At 43.7% G+C, this 20,259-nt stretch overlaps 1 protein-coding gene across 1 annotated transcript; it reads right to left on the bottom strand.

The window, feature by feature from the left end:
* Window positions 1-1,553: 1,553 nt before the first annotated feature.
* Window positions 1,554-20,259, bottom strand: ANHX (anomalous homeobox). The gene is made up of 10 exons (XM_077308497.1): window positions 20,157-20,259; window positions 16,551-16,824; window positions 15,601-15,725; window positions 13,857-13,980; window positions 12,530-12,731; window positions 10,507-10,633; window positions 9,434-9,747; window positions 8,632-8,773; window positions 6,792-6,861; window positions 1,554-2,422 (listed from the first exon to the last, which is right to left on the bottom strand). Exons 1-10 carry the CDS (start codon window positions 20,162-20,164, stop codon window positions 2,345-2,347), a joined length of 1,464 nt encoding a protein of 487 aa, XP_077164612.1. The 5' UTR covers window positions 20,165-20,259; the 3' UTR covers window positions 1,554-2,344.

The raw sequence follows: 20,259 nt of genomic DNA, 5'->3' as shown, positions 1-20,259 counted from the left end.
GTCCCCTTCTTCTTTTGCCCTCGATCGCTCCCAGCATTAGGCTCTTCTCCAGGGAGTCCTTCCTTCTCATGAGGTGGCCAAAGTATTTGAGTTTCATCTTCAGGATCTGGCCTTCTAAAGAGCAGTCAGGGTTGATCTCCTCTAGGAGTGACCGGTTTGTTCGCCTTGCAGTCCAAGGGACTCGCAAGAGTCTTCTCCAGCACCAGAGTTCAAAAGCCTCAATTCTTTGACACTCGGCCTTCCTTATGGTCCAACTTTCGCAGCCATACATTGCAACTGGGAATATCATAGCCTTGACTAAACGCACTTTTGTTGGCAGGGTGATGTCTCTGCTTTTTAGGATACTGTCTAGATTTGTCATAGCTTTCCTCCCCAGGAGCAAGCGTCTTTTAATTTCTTTGCTGCAGTCCCCATCTGCAGTGATCTTGGAGCCCAGGAAAATAAAATCTGTCACTATCTCCATTTCTTCCCCATCTATTTGCCATGAATTGAGAGGGCTGGATGCCATGATCTTTGTTTTCTTGATGTTGAGTTTCAAGCCAACTTTTGCACTCTCCAGTGCATCTCTAGTGGAACAGAAATGTCACCACCTTAACCAGTAGTGAATCTTTTCCTGCCTTTCCTTTGAAATACCAGAATCTGAAAGATCTTGTTTCTGGGGCATTACCTATGAGGGAGCTTTCCCAGCAAAAGTCCAAGTTACATTACTTTGAAATTCTGTTTTGTATGCCTACTTTGTTTCCATGTCTTTTAAAGATTGCAGTCTTCTTATGGGAATAGCTTTTATTCCTGTGCAATTTATAGATGAAGCACCTCTTAGTTCTTGTATGTTGAGACTTTAGGTCTAGAAAGAATCTTACTCCCCTGTTGCTATGGTTCATCCTAAATTCTAGCCAGTAAGGTTGTTGCTAAAGGCAAAGGAGGCTTATTAGGCAATTGTAATAAGACAGGACAGCAGCTTGCCTTTAAACATCACCTCCCTTGAGGGATCAGACTTTGTTTCTGTGCTTGTGATATGTCATATGGATATACAAGGGACATGATACTAATTAAGATGGCAATGTATGGGCAAAGGATGTGGAATGCTAATTCATTGATTTTTTTCCATGCCAGAAAGTTATTTGCTCAATGTCTCTTCCTTCATTATCTGAAAATGACAACACCTGTCTTTTGTCTCATTCATGAATAATGTGTTATCACACACACACATGACCCCATAAAGAAACTGGCCAATACTGAATCCGACCCTTGGTCCAGTGGCTCACTTGCTACTTGGTCCATAGCTGGAAATGCCAGGAATTGAACCTGCAAAGCAGAGGTTCTTCCACTAAGCCACAGCCCCTTGCCAAGGCTTCCTTTCTTTCTTTCTTACATGCTATTGTATAAAGAAATGCTCCCACAGGTACTTTACCATTCTGACAACTGAGCAATCCAGTGCAGTTTTGGGGGTTTTTTTGCTCCACAGAAAAACTGAAGAGAGAGGGATGACAGAAACCACTTTTATTTGAAACTTTTCAATGACAGAAAGGAAACTGAAGGTTCAAGAGTTTTGCTTTGAAACCATGAAACAGAACTTTTGTGCTGGACTCTTATTTAAAGTCCTTTTGTTTCAGGCTGCCTCACACATGATTCCCTGTTCAATGTGACACTGGCTGAGGCAAAAGCATCATCCCTTAGGGGGTTTGCCTATGAACAGTGCCTTGTTTAAACTCCGCACGGTGCACGGATAGAAGCCCGGCTTAAAAGAATACTTGGAGAGAGTGCAAATTCCTATGGTTTCCCCTCCCCCTTAGCTGGTGTCATGTTTAATTAAGTCCTACCACATGGGAAGTGGCATTTAGCAAAATGTCACACATTGGAAAAGGAAGCAAACCTGGGGCAGCTAGTCTGTGGAAGGGCAGTTGGGAGTAGCCCTGGTGGTCTCTCCTCTTATGAGTCTTGAATAAGTACAGAACACACGATTCCTATTAGTAAGTTTTGCAACAAAACCAGAAGTAATATTCAATGTCTTAGTATGAACAATATTAGCATGCCGCTCTCGGTGTCCCTCTGGTGAACACTAAGATACTAGGAACTTGCATGGTTCCAAAATACTGTTGTTGGGACACAGGAGGGAGTAGGCAGCCAATCCCCAGTTATTTCAGAAATAGATAACCATTTAATTAAAACAATCTTGGTAACCAAGAACTGCTTCCCAGTTAATTTGGAGCCGCCTTTAGAGCCAAGCCACTAAATGTGCTGCCAGCAGCAGCAACCCAACATCTCTCCGTAGTAACCACGAGTCCCTTGTACTATTTTCTTCAGCCTTTAGCCACAAGGGATCCCAGCGTAAAGTTGGTAGGACTCAACGGTTGCTACAAGAGAGTTCACAGAGCAACCAAGCTGCCTGGAGTGTGCTGATGTCTGATGGTTCCCTCCACATCTGGAATTAAAACAGAACATGTTAGTTCAATGGCTGCATTTTATTCTTGGGTAAATCCCCTCCCCTTTGGAGGTGAAATTCTGCTATCTTGTAGCTATTGCTTTAAATTCAGCATAATGGGAGGGAGAGATGGGTACATGCAGCAGGATCAGCCAGTGAGAAAACACCACCAGAAAAATGGCAAAACAATTAACATCAATGGTCCTACTGAGAACCCCCACATTGGGCAGAGCAGTTCACATCCTGAACAGGATATAACTGCTATAATGTTTAACAGGGGTAATGGGCAATGCAAGTCCCTGTAAAGCTCCAGATTGCTGGTGAGCAAAGCTTCCTGTGTTAATGAGCGGCTGCTCACATTTTCCACAGTTTAGAGGGGTACCCAACCTTTTGGCACACGGGGGCCACATTAGCATGACCAGTGCCTAATAAGGGCATAATAATAAGTGCCTAATATAATAATAATAAGTGCCTAATAATCTTAAACCAAAATGTAGCAAAATTATTAACCTACTTATTTAGATCAAAAGTAAACATTCAAAAGCAAATGAAGAAATGTTAAAGCAATCCATTTTGGAACAATATTTTTACTGTGGAATCCTTTTATTTAGCTACACATGCTTACCTAGTCAGTGATTTTTGTGGCTGATTTGTGTTAGCCAAGGCATTGATGTCCAAGTCAAGGTTTGTGATAGATACTCTTAAAATACCATGTAAATGTTCACCTGTAAGCTTGACCTACACTTTGATTTCACAATTTTCAGGCACTTCGCGGCTCCTGATTGGGCCCTCCGAGTTTTTATCACGGACAGAGCCCGCCCTTTCTCCTCCCCTTTAGCCCTTAGCCTTTTATTTATACCGCTCCACAGGAATTTTTCATTTCTTTAAAACAGAACTTCCTTTTGCAGACATCTTACTGGGTTTTAACAGAGCAGCAGTTGCAGAGTTTCAATGTTATCCTTTAATAAATAAAAATATTTTCCCCCACTACAGTTCTCAGAGGCCCTGGGCTATATACATAGGCTAGGAACATTTTTTTTAATGTGTTGTGAATCTGGCCTACCAGATGGCAGTTGCAATCCTACGTACATTGAATACTATGAGGTTTATTTCTTAATAAATACAGTCCCTTAAAGTTTAAATATACACCTGCTAACAGGGGTAGTCAAACTGCGGCCCTCCAGATGTCCATGGACTACAATTCCCATGAGCCCCTTCCAGCATTCGCTGGCAGGGGCTCCTGGGAATTGTAGTCCATGGACATCTGGAGGGCCGCAGTTTGACTACCTCTGTGCTAATACATTTAAATTTTAATATATTAAAAATTGGGGGCCCTCCAAAAAAGGGCAAGTAGACAGAGTGAATGAGGGCAGCCTTCCACCTGGAACAGAAAATATGCCATTAAGTTGGCTTCAAATTATATGCAGGGTACACATGTACATCACTGCTTGCCAGCCAAGTCTCAGTCATGAGAAGTAAAATGGCAGCCAAAGGGAGGGGAACTTGGCTGGAGGAAGATGAGAGAAGGGGAAGGCCATAAGCTTCCCTGCTAAGAGAGTACTCAAGGGGCCACTCACCGGCTCCTACAATCACAGATGCATAAGAAGATTTCTAGCTGGAGTGAGGAAGGGAGGAAAGGCAGAAGCAGAGCAACCAGATCTTGTTGTTGAAGGAAGAATACTTTTGCTTGCAGCAGCAACCTCACCAGTAACTTTGGAAGCCACTTGCTTTGATAGGTGGAGCCTCTAGAAATGTTCAGTATGCAAAATACTTTGTATCCTTTTTTTTGCAAAACTACCAGGCCTTTTACTGTCCTTTTCCTGGGTTTTTTTTTTTTTTTGCAAAAGCAGACCTGACATCGCCTGAACCCACCCACACAGCGATCTTACCTTCCTTATATACATACATAGCTTCAACATGGTAATTCATGGAGAGGGGGAGTTAAAAAGCTGAGTGGGATGGGTGCCTGAGCTTTGCTGTCTAGCAAAGCACCCAGAATGGTTAAAATGCTCTTATGGAGGATAAGAAGAAGAGGGGGCTGGCAGAAGGAACCAGGGAGACCAAAACAAACAATGTTGCTATTGTCTTTTTTGCAAGAAAGGGACAGGATGAACAGCAGTAGATGGTGCCTCTTGAGGCAGGAAGAACAGAATAGGTCAGAGGGAAAATGCTCTGAGGGTGATAGCAGCAGTCAAGCAGGTTGGAGGGCTGCACAGAAAGAGGTTGGGAGGGGGCGCAGATTGGGGACCCTGGTTTAGAGGGAAAACTGGCTAAGAGGGGCTTAGGTACTGCCCGTCCTCTTTCTTGCTAATTCAGAGGGGGGGAAATGTTCTATGCTATCCATTGCAGGAACCTTGGCAGTGCTATTGTGAAGCTGCTGGATAACTGAAGTGGCTTTGTCATAAGTCAATGTCCTAAAGCAGCTGGATAGTAAGTGAGGTGGACCAAAAATCCTTTTGGTTGCAAATGAAGCCTAGAATGCATTGTGTGTTCAGAATGCTTCTTTCCTCCCAGCTGGATCTAAAACCCCAACCAAAACAGCGCCCCAGACTGCAGTGATATGCCACCTTTGCTCACTGTTGAGTCTCTCAAAAGTGTATTCACATGTTATGACGTTCATGAGGACTTGCTGGGAACTCAGATGCCAGGTGCATGCAGGCCTGATTCAGATTGAGCTCAAAGGGCTTGAGGAGAAGGTCCTTTTGCCATCGGACATGGCCCAGGAAAGCATTATTAGTCCAACTGGGGTACTGTCATGCATCTATGAATATACATGTATGTTTCCCTCCTCTCAGCGTGTGGAAGGCTGAAGCCCCTTCCCAAATGCCTCGGCCCTCATGCACCCTGCAAGGAATTCCCATAACATATCCACATAGGCCTTTATAATGTGCGAATTGGCCTTAAGAGTTTGTGTTTGGCTTGGCTCACATCGGTTATAAGTACCATGTTTACTACTGAGAATTTCCTCCAGGTGGAAATCGGAAAGAGGCAGTGGGAGTACCGCCCTGGCGAGCTATGGCATCTGATGGACACCCCATTTCTTTCCAAGGAACTGCAGAGTATTTGCACCAGCGAGCGGTGAGACAGGAGAGGGGGAAACATCATAAATGCTTTATAGACAAATCTGAGCTGCCCTCTTATGATGCAGACATGAACCAGCTGCTGCTGCAGGCTCTATCGTCCGTCTTCAAGATGCAGTGTTAGTTCACTGTTGGAGCTGCCCATGTTGACACAAGGGGTTGGCTAGGAACAACACCCACCATAAAAATCAGTGTCAGAAAATGAAAACAAGGGAAGGCAATTTTCCTCTCTCTTGTTCTCCTTGGGTACTTCAACCGCAGAGCTCGTTTGAGCTATCTTTCAGCAGGGGAGAAATAGGAAAGTGTGTGTTTTTTAAAGAGCTGGAGCTCACACTCCTGCCTCAGGATGTTTTTGTGTATCTGTTTCATTCCCTGCAATGGAGTTCAGGTGGAGATGAAAGACAAAGCTTCCATGAGGATAGTCTGAGCCTCCCCTGAGTAAGCATCAGCTGCAGACCCTTCCTGGGTGCCTCCTTGCATGGGAAGCAGCTGCTCTGCTCAGCTGCTGCAGGAAATACAGACATTTGTTTTGCCTCAGGTGCATCTCCTGTTGCAGAGGAAAAAATAATGAAGCAAACTCTTCCCCAGCACACACTATCCTTAATGGGGAAGTGTGGCTTTCGTTCCCCAGCAAGTGCAAAACACTGTCACTGTGAGGCCCTGTCTATTTATTGCATGGATAAAAGGATTGTCAGCAAACTGACCTACAGTGAAACAGGATGAATGGTCATTCCTTCCCACTCGCCCCTTTACTATCAGATTGCTCTTGAGAATGGTAAAAAGGCACGTCTTTTGTTCAAATAAACTAACTTAGGGATAGATCACCCAACAAAATTGTAGTATGATTTCCCCCAAAGAATCCTGGGAGTTGTAGTTTGACAAAGGTGATCAGATTTATCTGTTGCAAATCTACAATGCTCCTTCTCCTTGTAGTGCTTCTGCATATTTTTATCAGGAGCTTGTTCAGTCAAAGGGCATAGATTGGGGATGTGCCTCCAAGATGGTGTGGAAGTGAGAGATTTGCATAAGGTGTGCCTGAAGAGCAAGGAAGGAGCATAACCCAATGTAAAGGCTTCTTCCTTCACTGATGGAGAACTACAAATTCTCAGAGAGAGGGAATAATTGCAAGCCTAACTCCATGATCATTTTCTTGCATTCATCTTAGATCCTCACATTCAGATGTGCATCATTCTAGGCTAGTCCAAGATGGAGAATGCCCTTCCCTCTTCTTCATACACTGCTCTTTTGGAAGGAACCATGCTACAGATAACTGTGCAGCTGGTAATTACCTGCTCATGCGTCCAGCTCTGACTTTCATCCAAATCAGGCAAGGAAACCACCGGGCACCTAGGAGTGGAACTGAGAAAGAAGAGTTGATGGCAAGTTAGACTATATGAAAATACTTTCCCTTCTTGACTCAGTTTTTTGCAAGCATCCCTACTTCTTCACTGATGTCCAAGAATCTATTTAGGCACTACTTCAGTGCATTAAAGGAGAGGTAGTTCTGTGCCTAAAGGCCAAACAAGACTGGATAACTGGTCTGATCAGTCCTCATGTATAATCTGAAAGTATTAAAGAGAACTGTGGGAATCCCCACCAGTATGACTGGAATCACAGTGCTGTAGTGAGATGGTGTTTGTTTCCTTGTACATAGTTTTCCCGTTCCAAATCATATACCTCTCTCGGGAAAGTACCCTTTTGGAAAATTGCACAAGGAAAAGGAGTTACAAATTCTCCTAGTGCTGCAACACCTTGTTCTCCTACTCTATCTAGGATCTTTTAAAAGAGGGCGGGGAAGGGGAAGACGACTGTTAGTTTGGAATCTTGTTTCCTGAGTGACAGTAATGGCCAATCCGAATGTAATCTGAATGACGCATGATTAAAATCTTACACCATATTAAAAAACTAATTAGTAGCCCGGGTGACTACTTTGAAGACTGGGAAAGGGACAGAGGCTGTTTAATTTTTTCCTCCAATACCATAAGGCAGGGGTAGTCAACCTGTGGTCCTCCAGATGCTCATGGAGAACAATTTGCATGAGCCCCTGCCAGCGTTTGCTGGCAGGGGCTCATGGGAATTGTAGTCCCTGAACATCTGGAGGACCACAGGTTGACCATCCCTGCCATAAGGGACACTGTGCCTATTAATTACAGGTATCTGTAATTAATAGGCACAGGTAGGGAGAGCGCACTTGACCCCCTGTGCTTAACCTGTGGGTGAAACGGGTGAGAAGAGTACATCAAAATGAATGCTTCTTGCCCTTGCTCCAGCAGCATATGGGCTTGTCATAGTCTGAGGAAGAGTGCTTGCACTCGAAAGCTCACGCCTTGAATAAATCTTTGTTGGTCTTAAAGGTGCTACTGGACTCTGATTTTATTGTGCATAAAAACAAACAGCTCAAAAAATAATCCAAGTCTGGGTAAAAACCACAAGGGGTTGTTGACTTTTTACACTGCTGCAATGAGGACAGGTCCATCAGTGGCAATAAGCCATGAATGCTAACTAGAACCTCCATGTTCAGAGGCACTATACCTCTGAATGTCAGCTGCTAAAAAGTAACCAAAAGGAGAAGACAGGGAATAGAAGGCTTTGGCTGGTGAGAGATTTGGTTGGCCAATGAGGGAACCTTTGGTTCCACCCAGCAGGGCTCTGAGTGTATCTATGGAAACTGGTTTCTTGGAGTCCATTACAATCAAGTATGATCTCAATTCATGCCATTGGAGCAAAGGTGTAAAATCATGCAGGGAGGTCTGGTGCATTGATTTCTCTATCGATGCTTTCTAATGGGGACTGTCTATATGTTATTCAAACAGGATTCAAGTTACACAAGGCTAGGTAAGCTGAGGATTGAAATGGCATCTTTATACAAAAAATATCTCCTGCTTTTCTCCTATTCACAAGAAAAATAGGCTTGTCCCATTGTCCTCCCCTTCTCTACTTTATCCCCACAGGAACCACCTCATAAGTTAGGTCAGCTTCAGAGACTGTGGTAGATCCAAGGTTATCTGGCAAACTTCCATGGCAAAGATTCATACACATTTCATAGAGTTGGAAGGGACTTCCAGGGTCATCTAGTCCAACCCCCAGTTGTGCTCCAGAAACCTATGCACACAGACTGTTTTTCATTACCTGCACAGCATAGGTACTTCCAAGGACCCTAGCTGTCTCTCACTAAGCACAAGGCCTTCATTCACTGCCTGATCCCTGACAGTCTCCATCCTGGTTTCAACATACATACTTGGAGGCATTCTGCAGCAAGCAGCTCTCACACCTGCATTGGGAGTAAACGCTCAGGTTAAAATATTACTATTACTATTACTATTACATTTATTACTCGCCACTCCCGGCAAGCTGGCGGGTTACAAGATAAAAAAGAACCAGGACAATAAAAACCCAATAAAACCCCATTAAAACAACAACCAATAGAAAAAGCCCACCATGGCATAAAACTATCCTTTTCCATACTGGAACACCTGCCACCGGGCAGCAGAGGGCTATGTCAACAACATCCTCAAGATGGTCCGAGGATGATGTGCTGCCTGGCCATGATCTCTTGTAAGAGCATACTCTTGTAAGAGCTTGGTCAACAGAAGATGAGTCTCATAACCCAGGGGTAGTCAACCTGTGGTCCTCCAGATGTTCATGGACTACAATTCCCATGAGCCCCTGCCAGAGAATGCTCATGGGAATTGTAGTCCATGAACATCTGGAGGGCCACAGGTTGACTACCCCTATCATAATCCACATGCCAGCATTCTACCCACAGTCATGTACTTGCATATCTCAGTTTCTTTCAAGAGGCCTGGGTAGAATGGATTTGCAATGGATTGTGCTCTCAGCTGGCTCTTTTCCACTCTGCTGTCACCCACCCCATTCACTGCCTCGTTCTATATAGGAAGACACCCCTGAATCCAAGATCTATTGGACTCACAAGATGCATCCAAGCTCCAAATAGTATACTGGTCTGCCTTGGAAGTGGCCTCCAGCGCTATTCTAGAAGCTGACAGCCTTTCAGACCACTGCTGTGTTGGGTATAAAATGCAAGAACTGTAGCTGGAGTTCTCCATCCAGAGACTGGTACTGGTACTGCTGGGTCTCCATCTAGATTCCACAATAGCAGCACCAAGGCTTCTTCCATGGTCTTCCTCAGTTTGGGAATAGAACGTCATACACTCTTCAGTTTTGATGGGGCTCCTGAATTCAAGGCTTGGACCAAAATCTTCCAAGTAGCTACTCTGTAAGATGCTGCAAAGGTTCCACAAACACAAGCTCAGTTCAGAAAAAAATGCACAACTGTGGCTTCAACAACTGTTTGTATGATCATAGTATTGTAGGCCACTCTGTTTGTTGCAGTGGTTAGGAGTGTGGACTTCTAACCTGGCGAGCCAGGTTCGATTCTGCACTTCCCCACATGCAGCCAGCTGGGTGACCTTGGGCTCACCACGGCACTGATAAAACTGTTCTGACCGGGCAGTGATATCAGGGCTCTCTCAGCCTCGCCCACCTCACAGGGTGTTTGTTGTGGGGAGAGGAAAGGGAAGGTGACTGTATGCTGCTTTGAGCTTCCTTCAGGTAGAGAAAAGCAGCATATAAGAACCAACTCTTCTTCTTCTTCTAACTATGGTTAACTAAGGTCTTTCAAGCCAGGATCTGAAACCATGTTCTGAAATTAGTTTATTATTTAAAACTACATCTTAACTTTTGGGGTATCCTGGGATTATCCTGGTTTGCCCCTTACCATCTCATGCATTCCCTAGCTACAGTAAAGCTTGGTTGGAACAAAGGCAATTAAATCAACATTTAACTGGACAAACTCATATTTTCATCCAAATTATAGTTTCATAAACTATAATTAAAATAATTGAAATAAATGTTAAGTTATGTCTGAATCATCATTGATTCATGGGGAGCGGAGAGAGACAGGCACAAAGGATGGCTTTTAATGCCAAATTACTAAAAGGAGCAATCCAGAAAGGACCCCAAAGTAACACTGCTATCCTTCACCTGCCAGGCAACATAAAGGTTCCACGGCTGGAGTAGACCTGGCCTCTGTCTATCTGCTCCCAACCTGGATTATTGCTCACAAGAGGCAGCTCCATTTGCTTCAAGCCAGTGTCTACATGAAGTCCATCTGAAACAATGAGAGAAAATACAGGCAGAAAAGACACTCCAAGGCTTTCATGAAGAAATTACAAAAACACAAACATGATGGCAATATTTGGGCACAGGACAGAGAATCCTCTTCCAGATTATGAGAACTGACGGTGCCTAGAAACGGAATGCCACAGAAGTATTTCTCTTCACAAGGGATGAGAAAAGCCACTTTTGGTGTGGAAAAAGACAGGTTACTACTTAGGCTGCCAAAGCAGCCATTCCAGCCAGAAGCAGTCAGCACCGCATCGCTCTGTGGGGGTGTGTGGGGGTGTGCTGGTGCTGGCATGCCAGTCGGCACATGAACACAGGCACAGAGCTGCTAGATCAAAGGAATGCTGTGGACATTGTTTACCTTGATTTCAGGAAGGCTTTAGATAAGGTTCCTCATGATATTCTTATTGGCAAGTTGGTAAAATGTTGTATGGATCTTATTATTCTTAGGTGGATTGAGAATTGGTTGACAGATCGCACCCAAAGGGCGCTTGTAAATGTTTTGTCATCTTCTTGGAGAAGAGTGGAGTGTCTCAGGGATCTGCCCTGTGTTATTCCACATATTCATAAATTTATTTTATTTTTTTATATTTGTATACCGTCCTCCCCTGAGGCTCAGGGTGGTTCACATGGAATGGGGGGGGGGAAAACATGATTTGGATGAAGGAATAGAGGGGTGCTTATTAAATTTGCAGATGATGCTAAACTGGGAGGGGTAGCAAACACATCAGAAGACAGAATCAGGAAACAGGATTTTATTCATTATATTTATATACCGCCCTCCCCGAAGGCTCAGGGCGGTTCACATAAAACAGAAACAATACAGATAACTTAGATTAACAATAATGAATGGATGATCTTGACAGGCTAGAAAACTGGGCTAAAATGAATAAAATGAATTTTAATAGTGAAAAATGTAAAGTTCTGCATTTAGGTAAGAAAAACCAAATGCATCACTATAGGATAGGTGAGACTTGTCTTGGCAGTAGTACATGTGAAAAGGATCTGGGGGTCTTAGTAGGCCAGACACCAAATATGAGTCAGCAGTGTGACTCAGTAGTTAAAAAGGTAAACTGGATTTTGGGTGGTTTTAAGCAGAGGCTAGATAGTCATCTGACAAAAATGCTGATTTTATTGAGGCAGATTGTGAGTAGGTGGGCAGGTAGTTGTAAGTTCCTGTAGGGGGTTGTAAGGAGGACCCCTTACAACTCTCATTCTAGTTGCATCTTTCCCCTGTCCCACTATGCTTCAAGTGGGATTTATTTGAGAAGTGCTGCATTTGCTGGGCAAAAGTAAGTGGAACTATGGTTTCCTAAGGCCAATGGGAAAGCCAACCAGACGCACACTGCACCAGCCACACTGCTGTCCCCAGCCTCCTGGCTACTGGGAGATGGTGGGGGAAGGCCTTCCAAGCGTGTTCCACACTGGCTACCCTACTCTCCCCCAACCTCCTTGCCACCAAGAGATGGCGGGGAAGATCATACAGACACTCCCCGTCAGCTATGCCACTCTGCCTGGCCTCCTAGCTGCCAGGAGAGTTGGAGGGGCTACCCCAATCCCCCACCTATTTTTAAAATGGGTTTTCCTACCAGTCATTTTATATGAAGCATCCTTAGACATCATTAGCACAAGTGTAAGTTGCTAGTTTGTGCTACTGACAGGAAACAGGATGACAGGAAATCCAAAAGAGCTGAGTTTTGTAAAGTTTCTCAACTAGCCATATTCCATCCCTGTCACAGCATAAGCATAAACTCAGCATATGGGAACCAATGCAACAGGAGGGCCATCAGGGCAAGTGTGCCTTAGTATATTTGTGTTTTATAAGTCCATCTCTACTCCATACTGGGATCCTTCTCTCAGCAGCATGAACCATAATGTTTACCTTGGTGACCGAAAGAAGGCTGATCTGTATTCTGTGCTGGGCTTTTTTGTCCTTCTGTCCTTTCTGCTTGAGATTCCTCTTGGCAAGTTGATGGGTTAAGCTCTTTTGGTGGACTGGGCTTGGTTTTCTGACGGCGACGATAATTAGCAAACCAGTTATAGATGCATTGGGGCTGCAAGTTTGTTGCATGGGCCAAAACGTCCTGCAGTGAACAAAAGATGTGGCATAAATTACATCCAGATTAATTCCTCATCTTTATAGAGGTCCTTTAAATTTAAGTCTTATTAGTTATCCTTAGCCAACAAGGGATGGATCAGCTCTATACCATTTGGGCCCTTGAAGGACCTGTGCCAGCTTCTCAGATCAATCACCCCACAAAAGGGGAAGAGATAAATTAAAGTGATTTATAAAACACACACACACCCCAATAGGATAGAAAAATGTTTTGTCCAAGTAGTTGACACTTCTTCCCTATTCACTCCAAGTCCCAAATGAGGCACAGATTATGAAAAGACCTTAGAGTTTGGCTGGTCTAAAACAGCTCATTAATGGTGCAGAGGTACTGAAATTACTTCTTTCTATGCCTGTGTCTTCCTAACTAATTACACAACCAGTGGCATTCAGAGGACTGTGGGGAATCTTCAGAATTATGAAGCAGCATATGGAAGGAAAGCAATCTCCAAAGATAATAAAAGCCCTGCTGGATCAGATAAATGGTCCATCTTGTCCAGCATCCTGCCTCACACAGCTGCCAGTCAGTTCCATGTATGTTGAGTCTGCCTAAGGCTTCATGGCTGCATTGTATGATGGCTATCCTCCCTTCCATAAGGGCATATTTGATCCAAACCTAGATTTTGAAGTAAGCCAGAGAGTTGGCTCACAGCTCTTGTTTCTGTCCTCGTCCACTGCCCACACCCGTCTCTCGCAGACTAGGTACTGACTGTTATGTCTGTGGGCATTTGGACACAGATGCAACTGAAGGTTCTCTGCTAGTCAAGGAACTAACCAATCCTAATCACTCTGCCAGAGCCAATCGGATTGCTCTGCTTAGGGCCAATCGGATTGCTCTGCGTAGGGCCAATAGGATTGCTCCGCTTAGAGCCAATCAGAGGCAGCAGCTGGCTGCCTGAAAGGTATAAAAGTGCATGAGTTTGCCTGTTTTTCTCTGTTCAGTAGTTGCAGTCTGCTGCTGGAGCTGCTAAATAAAAAGAGCTGTTTTGAAGACTTGGGAGTCTGTGATAACTGAACTTGCACACTTAATACTGACAATCACAAATTGTTAATCCTTGCTTATGCAAACAACATACAGAGTTATCTGCAGGTTTACCCTTTGCTGTCTGTTTGGTGTGGTTGTCATCTCCACGGCAAACCTCTGTAGGATCCAGCGTACCTCCTTTGGGTAATTCCGACTTTTCACTCCATCAGGACAGAGGGAAGCTGGTGGAGGATTCCTGTATATGGAAGAAGAAAAAATGGAGCTCTATTCAAGCTCCACAAAGTGCATAAACTAATCACCTATGAATGAACTGAACCCTCCATTCATGACTGTGGTGGTAGCAAACAGGAATTCACTGTTGCTATAGATCAGGGTTTTGTGAAAGCCTGGGGTTTCTTGATGGCCCTGGAAGGGTTTCATGAAAGGGTGGGAGTTAATTAATTTTTAAAAATGGCTAAACATATATTGGGTGATATGACCATATACTGTCATGTCAACCTGTCCTCCCCAATTGCCAATGATGGGCCTGGAGGGGATGGGAAGGGCCCCAGTGGGCATCTACACAGCTATGGTTTCCAACAATATTATGCACGATCACACCATTCCTGGGATTTCCTGGGATTTCTCCATGGTAAAAAAGGCTGCTGTAGCCCCATGTCTGTTTCTAAGCCAGTCTGATCATGGTGATGCCAGGCAAGGTCAACAGCAGCTCACACTGTGCCTGTGATGACTTGCTCAGTCTGAAAATCCATCCTGGCTATAACATCTTGGTACTCCTAGGCAGAATCTAATCTGCAGTACCACTCTAAGGGCATCCACAGGGATAAGGTTCCTTCTGTGGCCAAACTGCCACAATGACATAGAAAGCAAGACACCTGATCTTGGCACTAGAGTCCCATGCCAGCCAAAATAGGGTTTAGACCAGGGGTAGTCAACCTGTGGTCCTCCAGATGTTCATGGGCTACAATACCCATGAGCCCCTGCCAGCATTTGCTGCAGGGGCTCATGGGAATTGTAGTCCATGAACATCTGGAGGACCACAGGTTGACTACCCCTGGTTTAGACCAGCAGAAGACAAGCAAATAATAGGGGGGCAGCCAATTCAGTATATTAATTGTGACTGAAGTTCCAGAAGCATATCTTTTCCAGGGTAATTTATTTAGTGGTTAATTGAACACATACTACGTATTCTGTTAAAGAAAAGAAGCTCTCTCTCTCTTTCTCACAATGGTTCAAAAATGGCTGACATAAAACAAAAATGTTGAGAAGGCTTCAAACCAAGAATCTTGAAGAGCTGGAACTTTACATTCCCCGAAGAAGTCATAGCTTACTTCCCAAGAATCTTGTTACAAAGGAGGCAGCTGTTTCTGAATGGCTTGCATCCTTCTGAACCACCTTCCACCCAAATTAGGTGGGGGAAAGGCCCTTTGCTTTGGGGTGTAAAGCATTGTCAAATAAGCAAATGGTCTCCAGGGAACCCATAAATGAGTACTGTGGCATTAGCAGGGATCACATTAGGGATCACAGGCCTGCAGATTCCCTTATGTCCTGTGTGCACACATCCTCCACCTTTTGCAGCCCTGTATGTGCTTGAATATGTTTCTTTAGATCTTCTCAAGACAGCCCTCAAGACTCAAAAGCCATTCAGGAAAGGAGTTCTGGGCTGTCTTGAATTCTGGCATTGTAAAATAAACACCAGAATTTGCTCTGGAATCCTCCAGAAACAAAGGAAGTCCGAAAGGAAGCTCTGGAATCGACTGGCACGCTTAATTTTCACCAGCAAACAACAAACATACAAGTCCCTCCCAACAATTAGTTATTTTGGCCCCATTTAATCTTCCTTCCCACCAAGTACCTTTTCCTACACCGGAATTTCTGGACAGATGTCAAAGACGGTTTGTGATATTTCTCCATAGTTTTGTGATAGTGGATCTCATTCCAAAGCTGCACCAATTCCTTTTTCTCCATTGCTCCGCAGTTCTGAGACAATAGGACAGTTAGTTTATATTTCATGAAACGTAGCACCAATCCCACTCTTTTCATGCTCCCCACTTTCTTAGGGACCGTATGTACTGTAGGCTGGACCTTGAAATAGCACTGGAAGCGTGAAATATTATTTCTGGCCTCGATTAGTCTATCCTGTCCCCACAGCAGTTTCTCTGCAAAAGGTCCACCTTTCAGAACTGTTGGAAGAATTACAGTGGAAATGATACAACATCATTTGTTTTATATTTCATTTTAAGCCCCCTGGATTTCATGGTCCCATAACCCTGCTGTTCCCCTATCCCCACCCCAGACAAATTAATGCAAACTGAACACCCACTTATAGTATCTGGAGAGGTTTGGGGTGGGTGTTTGGTGGTGGTTGTTTTTTTGTTTGTTTTTTTAGTCTTGTTTATTTTTGCTGCAACAAAATCACATCAATATGCTAATGTACATGAAGCACTGAAAGAGCTTTTTAAAATGTTAGAATTGTTATGTCTGTGGGCATTTGGACACTGATGCAAATGAGGGTTTCTCCCAGCCAAGGAACTAACCAATCAAAGGAATCTGGGCCAATCGGATTGCTCAGATTGCTCCGCTAGGGCCAATCGAATTGCTCTACTTAGAGCCAATCAGAGGCAGCAGCGGGCTGCCTGAAAGGTATAAAAGTGCATGAGTTTGCCTGTTTTACTCTGTTCAGTAGCTGTAGTCTGTTGCTGACCTTGCTAAATAAAAAGAGCTGTTCTAAAGACTTGGAGTCCGTGATCACTGAACCCGCAGACTTAAGAATATTACCACAAGAGATCAAGAGTGCATTTATACCTCTACAAGCTTGCAAGCCACATCGTACTGACCGCTACGGATGTGAACATGTACAGAAGCCCGAACTATGTGGATATTGCTAAGGAGGAATCCCCAGTGCCTTCCCTGTTCCATAGCCTTCACCAGCTTTTCAAGACTGCTAGAAGAGTGCTGTAGATTCTGACAAAGCTTTTCTGCTTCATCCAGCAGCTTGGTCTGTGGAGCATCTTCACAGTCATTCCTCTGAAGCAGAGCCATGAACTGCTTCATCTTTTTGGCCCAGGCGTTGTCTGTTCTGTGTAACACATACAGCATTTCAGATTGGAATTTCCAATGTCAAAACTGAGGCAAGAGACAGCTCCAGCAGCAACAATGCTACCGATATACACATAGCACCCATGAAGAAAAGGAGTTGGTTTATTTTATACTTTTCATTACTCGGAGTCCCAAACTGGCTTACCAGCACCTTTCCCTTCCTGTCCCCACAAAAGACACCCAGTGAGGTAGGTGAGGCTGAGAGAGCTCCAAGAGAACTTCTCTGTGAGAGTAGTTGTAAGAGAACTGTGACCAGCCCAAGGTCATCCAGCTAGCTGCATGTGGAGGAGTGGGGAATCAAACCTGGTCCTCCATATTGGAGTCTATTAACTCTTTAGCTACAACACCATGCTGGTTCTCCCACCACGTGTGGAAGGCAGAGACTAGAGGAGAGAATTTGCCATCATTTATATGCACTCACAGGGCTTTTGCCCACTAGAAAATCCTGGTGTTGACAGTCAAGATGAGAGTTGCAAAAATGAGAAATAGTGACCAGCCACAAGGCTCAAAGGAGATTCTGTGGGTGCCAGCTACAAAGTGAAGCAGGCTGTCCAAGAATGCCCTGCCGATTATTTCAGGAAAGGACAGACAAGTTGCATCAAATGCATGGACCTTTTTTGCTGATTATTAGAGTGATTGTTATACTGCGTACAAAAAAAAGATGATGGATTTACTGAAACCTAAGCATTTACAGCCTGTTTCACTGTGAAAAGTACTCCATCTTTCATTCCACACTATGTTTCTTCTGGTTATTGTTAAACCTATTGACTTTAAAATGTTTTAAGTTTTTCCTTGTCAGCTCTTTGTGTGTGTTTTTGCCAGTTCACCCAAATTCAAATTCAATACCTTTATTGGCAAATGTAAATATTGACTGCTTCACTCTTTATTTTGGCTGATGGAAGTTTTTAATGTTGGTTCATATTTGTCATTTCAACAGCCACCATATAGCTGGGAAGGTGGGTATAACTATTTAAAACAACCACAACTTCTCTGCATCTACTTCTCTGGCAAAATCCAGAGCCTAAGATTCAGAGATTTGAATGCTTACAATTCTACACCCTGTTCTGTTGTCAAATTTTCAACATATAATTCCTATCATAATGGAGAGCAGCCAGGAGAAAATATGGCAAATTACCCAGCCCCCCCCCCCCCAAAAAAATTTCAGATCCCTACAGATCAACTTCTCATCTTGTGACAATGAGAATTTTCTAGGGCTTGAAAAAGCAAGCAAGATATTGATTAAAAGTGACAAATTATAATAAACATTTTTACAGTGCAATCTGAAACAGAACTTCACCCAGGGCCTTAGACAGGGGTAGGCAAACTGTGTCCCTCCAGATGTCCATGGACTACAATTCCCATGAGCCCCTGCTGGAGGGCCGCAATTTGACTACTCCTAGAGGATGTGAATCAGTTTAGGGACTGCACGTTTAATATTCTTCTCAAAAGCTGACATAATTTTCTTTTTTTCCCCCTTTTCTTCTGAAGTACACATTCTGCGCCCCATATGAAATGTTCCTGCTGTGTAATTTCACAAGGAACTACTTAATAGAAACATCTTAGTGACAATTTTTGCCCTCTCGAACCAGTGCTTTTGGCAACTATGTAGCCTCAGTTTGTGTCAGTGGTACACAAGAATAACTCAATATGCAGAAAGTGCTGGGAATGAAGTTTTATGCCTTCTCTGCTTTCTAAGCTTTACGTGCACACTTTTGACTTACTGCTCTTTGACCGAAGTTCTCAGCCCTTATAATGAACAACAAAAAAGTCTCCAAACTATGTCCTGGGGGCACTTTCAGCAGGACCAGTCCAAATTTGGGGTAACTTTATTATTATTATTATTACCATTATTTAAAATATTAAATTACCATTATTATTTAAATTATTATTTAAATTTATGATGTGAGGCCATCTGGCTGCGACATCTGTCACCCCATTGATCACCAGGGTTGATTCAGCGGATCTGGCTGGATAGGCAGGTGTCCCCCTACCTCCCTCACATTTGCGTCCCTCCTGAAGCTGCACGCTCGGTGGAAGAGGACGACCATCCCAGATAGAAGGAGTGTACCATTCTTCGGTCAAGGGTATTTAAATTTATTATTATTATTATTATTATTATTATTATTATTATTATTATTATTATTTAAATTTAACTTCATGAGTGTCCTGCAGCCATCTGAATTTCTCCTCTTATTTCACAAATGGGGCCAAGGCCTCTGCACACTTCCTAGGAAATAAAAGTCAGTAGAATTCTCTTCCAACAAAGAGACATAGAATAAGGCTGCAATCTGGTGACAGTGAAGGCTACTCAAAAGCTCACGCCTTGAATAAATCTTTGTTGGTCTTAAAGGTGCTACCGGACTCTGATTTTGATGTGCTCTCAATGGAGTTATCGGTAAACTGACATTCAAACCCAGCACCCAGCCCAGTATTGTATCCATTGAATTAGGGTTTGAATGTGGCAGATCATTCTGGAATATTTGATTTTTGATTAATATTCCACATTTAAACTATTTTGGTTTCTTTTATTCCAATTACTTGCAAATAAAAATCAATTGAATGTTGCCCAAGGTGGTTTCAAAAACTAATCAATACAGAACTTTATTCCATCCAAGGCCATGTCTTGGAGCACGTTTCCTATTCATAACAAATAGTCCAACGTGCCTTAATTTATTTTTAAATAAACTATTAAGAATACATTTAGGCTGCAACCTAAGGGAATCTCCTGGGAGTAAGGCCCATTTAATAACATGGGGCTTACAATGCAATTTAGGCTTGCCCCCTTCAGTTGACTACTTTGTTGCAAATTTTCTTTTTTAAGAACCTACTTTGTTAGATTGATTTATATCCTTGCAAATATTACAATCTATCTAAAACTGCTAAAATTAATTACACATTGCAATTTTAACGATGTAGTCGTAAATGTTAATAAATAGACGTTTTAAAACTTGCAGATTTCTTTTTAAAGCCCCCAGGAGTTATTTGTCCGCCACATCTAGGCTTCATGGTTCTGCCAACCCAATGTGTTTTTTACTGTTGGCGTCTAGTGGTGGTTTTAATGCTGCAGGTGCCGCGGACCGTGGTGGGTGAAGGTCTCCTTTTTGCCCACCAGCTAGCAAACAGTTCCCTGGAATATTACAGGGGAAACATGATATTCTTTTCCAAAACTGCGGCGACAGGTTTTGCACGGGAGCATCCCAGAGGTGCTCCGGGAGCGACCTTTGGGGAGTACAGTCGCCGCAGGCTCGAGCGAAAGGTACTTCCAGAAACGTCAAGGTGGTGAATTTGACCTGCCAGCCATGCGGTCGTTACCTGCTCATTGTGGTCGGAGCGTCTTCCCAGCCTGCCCGCCCAAGCCGCTACCTCAACATGACCCCAGCGCGGGGCGGCCAAGCGCCCCCTCGCCTCGTGGGAA

This window comes from Paroedura picta, chromosome 13 (assembly GCF_049243985.1).
Source record: "Paroedura picta isolate Pp20150507F chromosome 13, Ppicta_v3.0, whole genome shotgun sequence".
NCBI lineage: Eukaryota > Metazoa > Chordata > Lepidosauria > Squamata > Gekkonidae > Paroedura > Paroedura picta.
The sequence above is the reverse complement of the archived record's forward strand: the minus strand, read 5'-3'. Positions and strand labels throughout refer to the sequence as shown.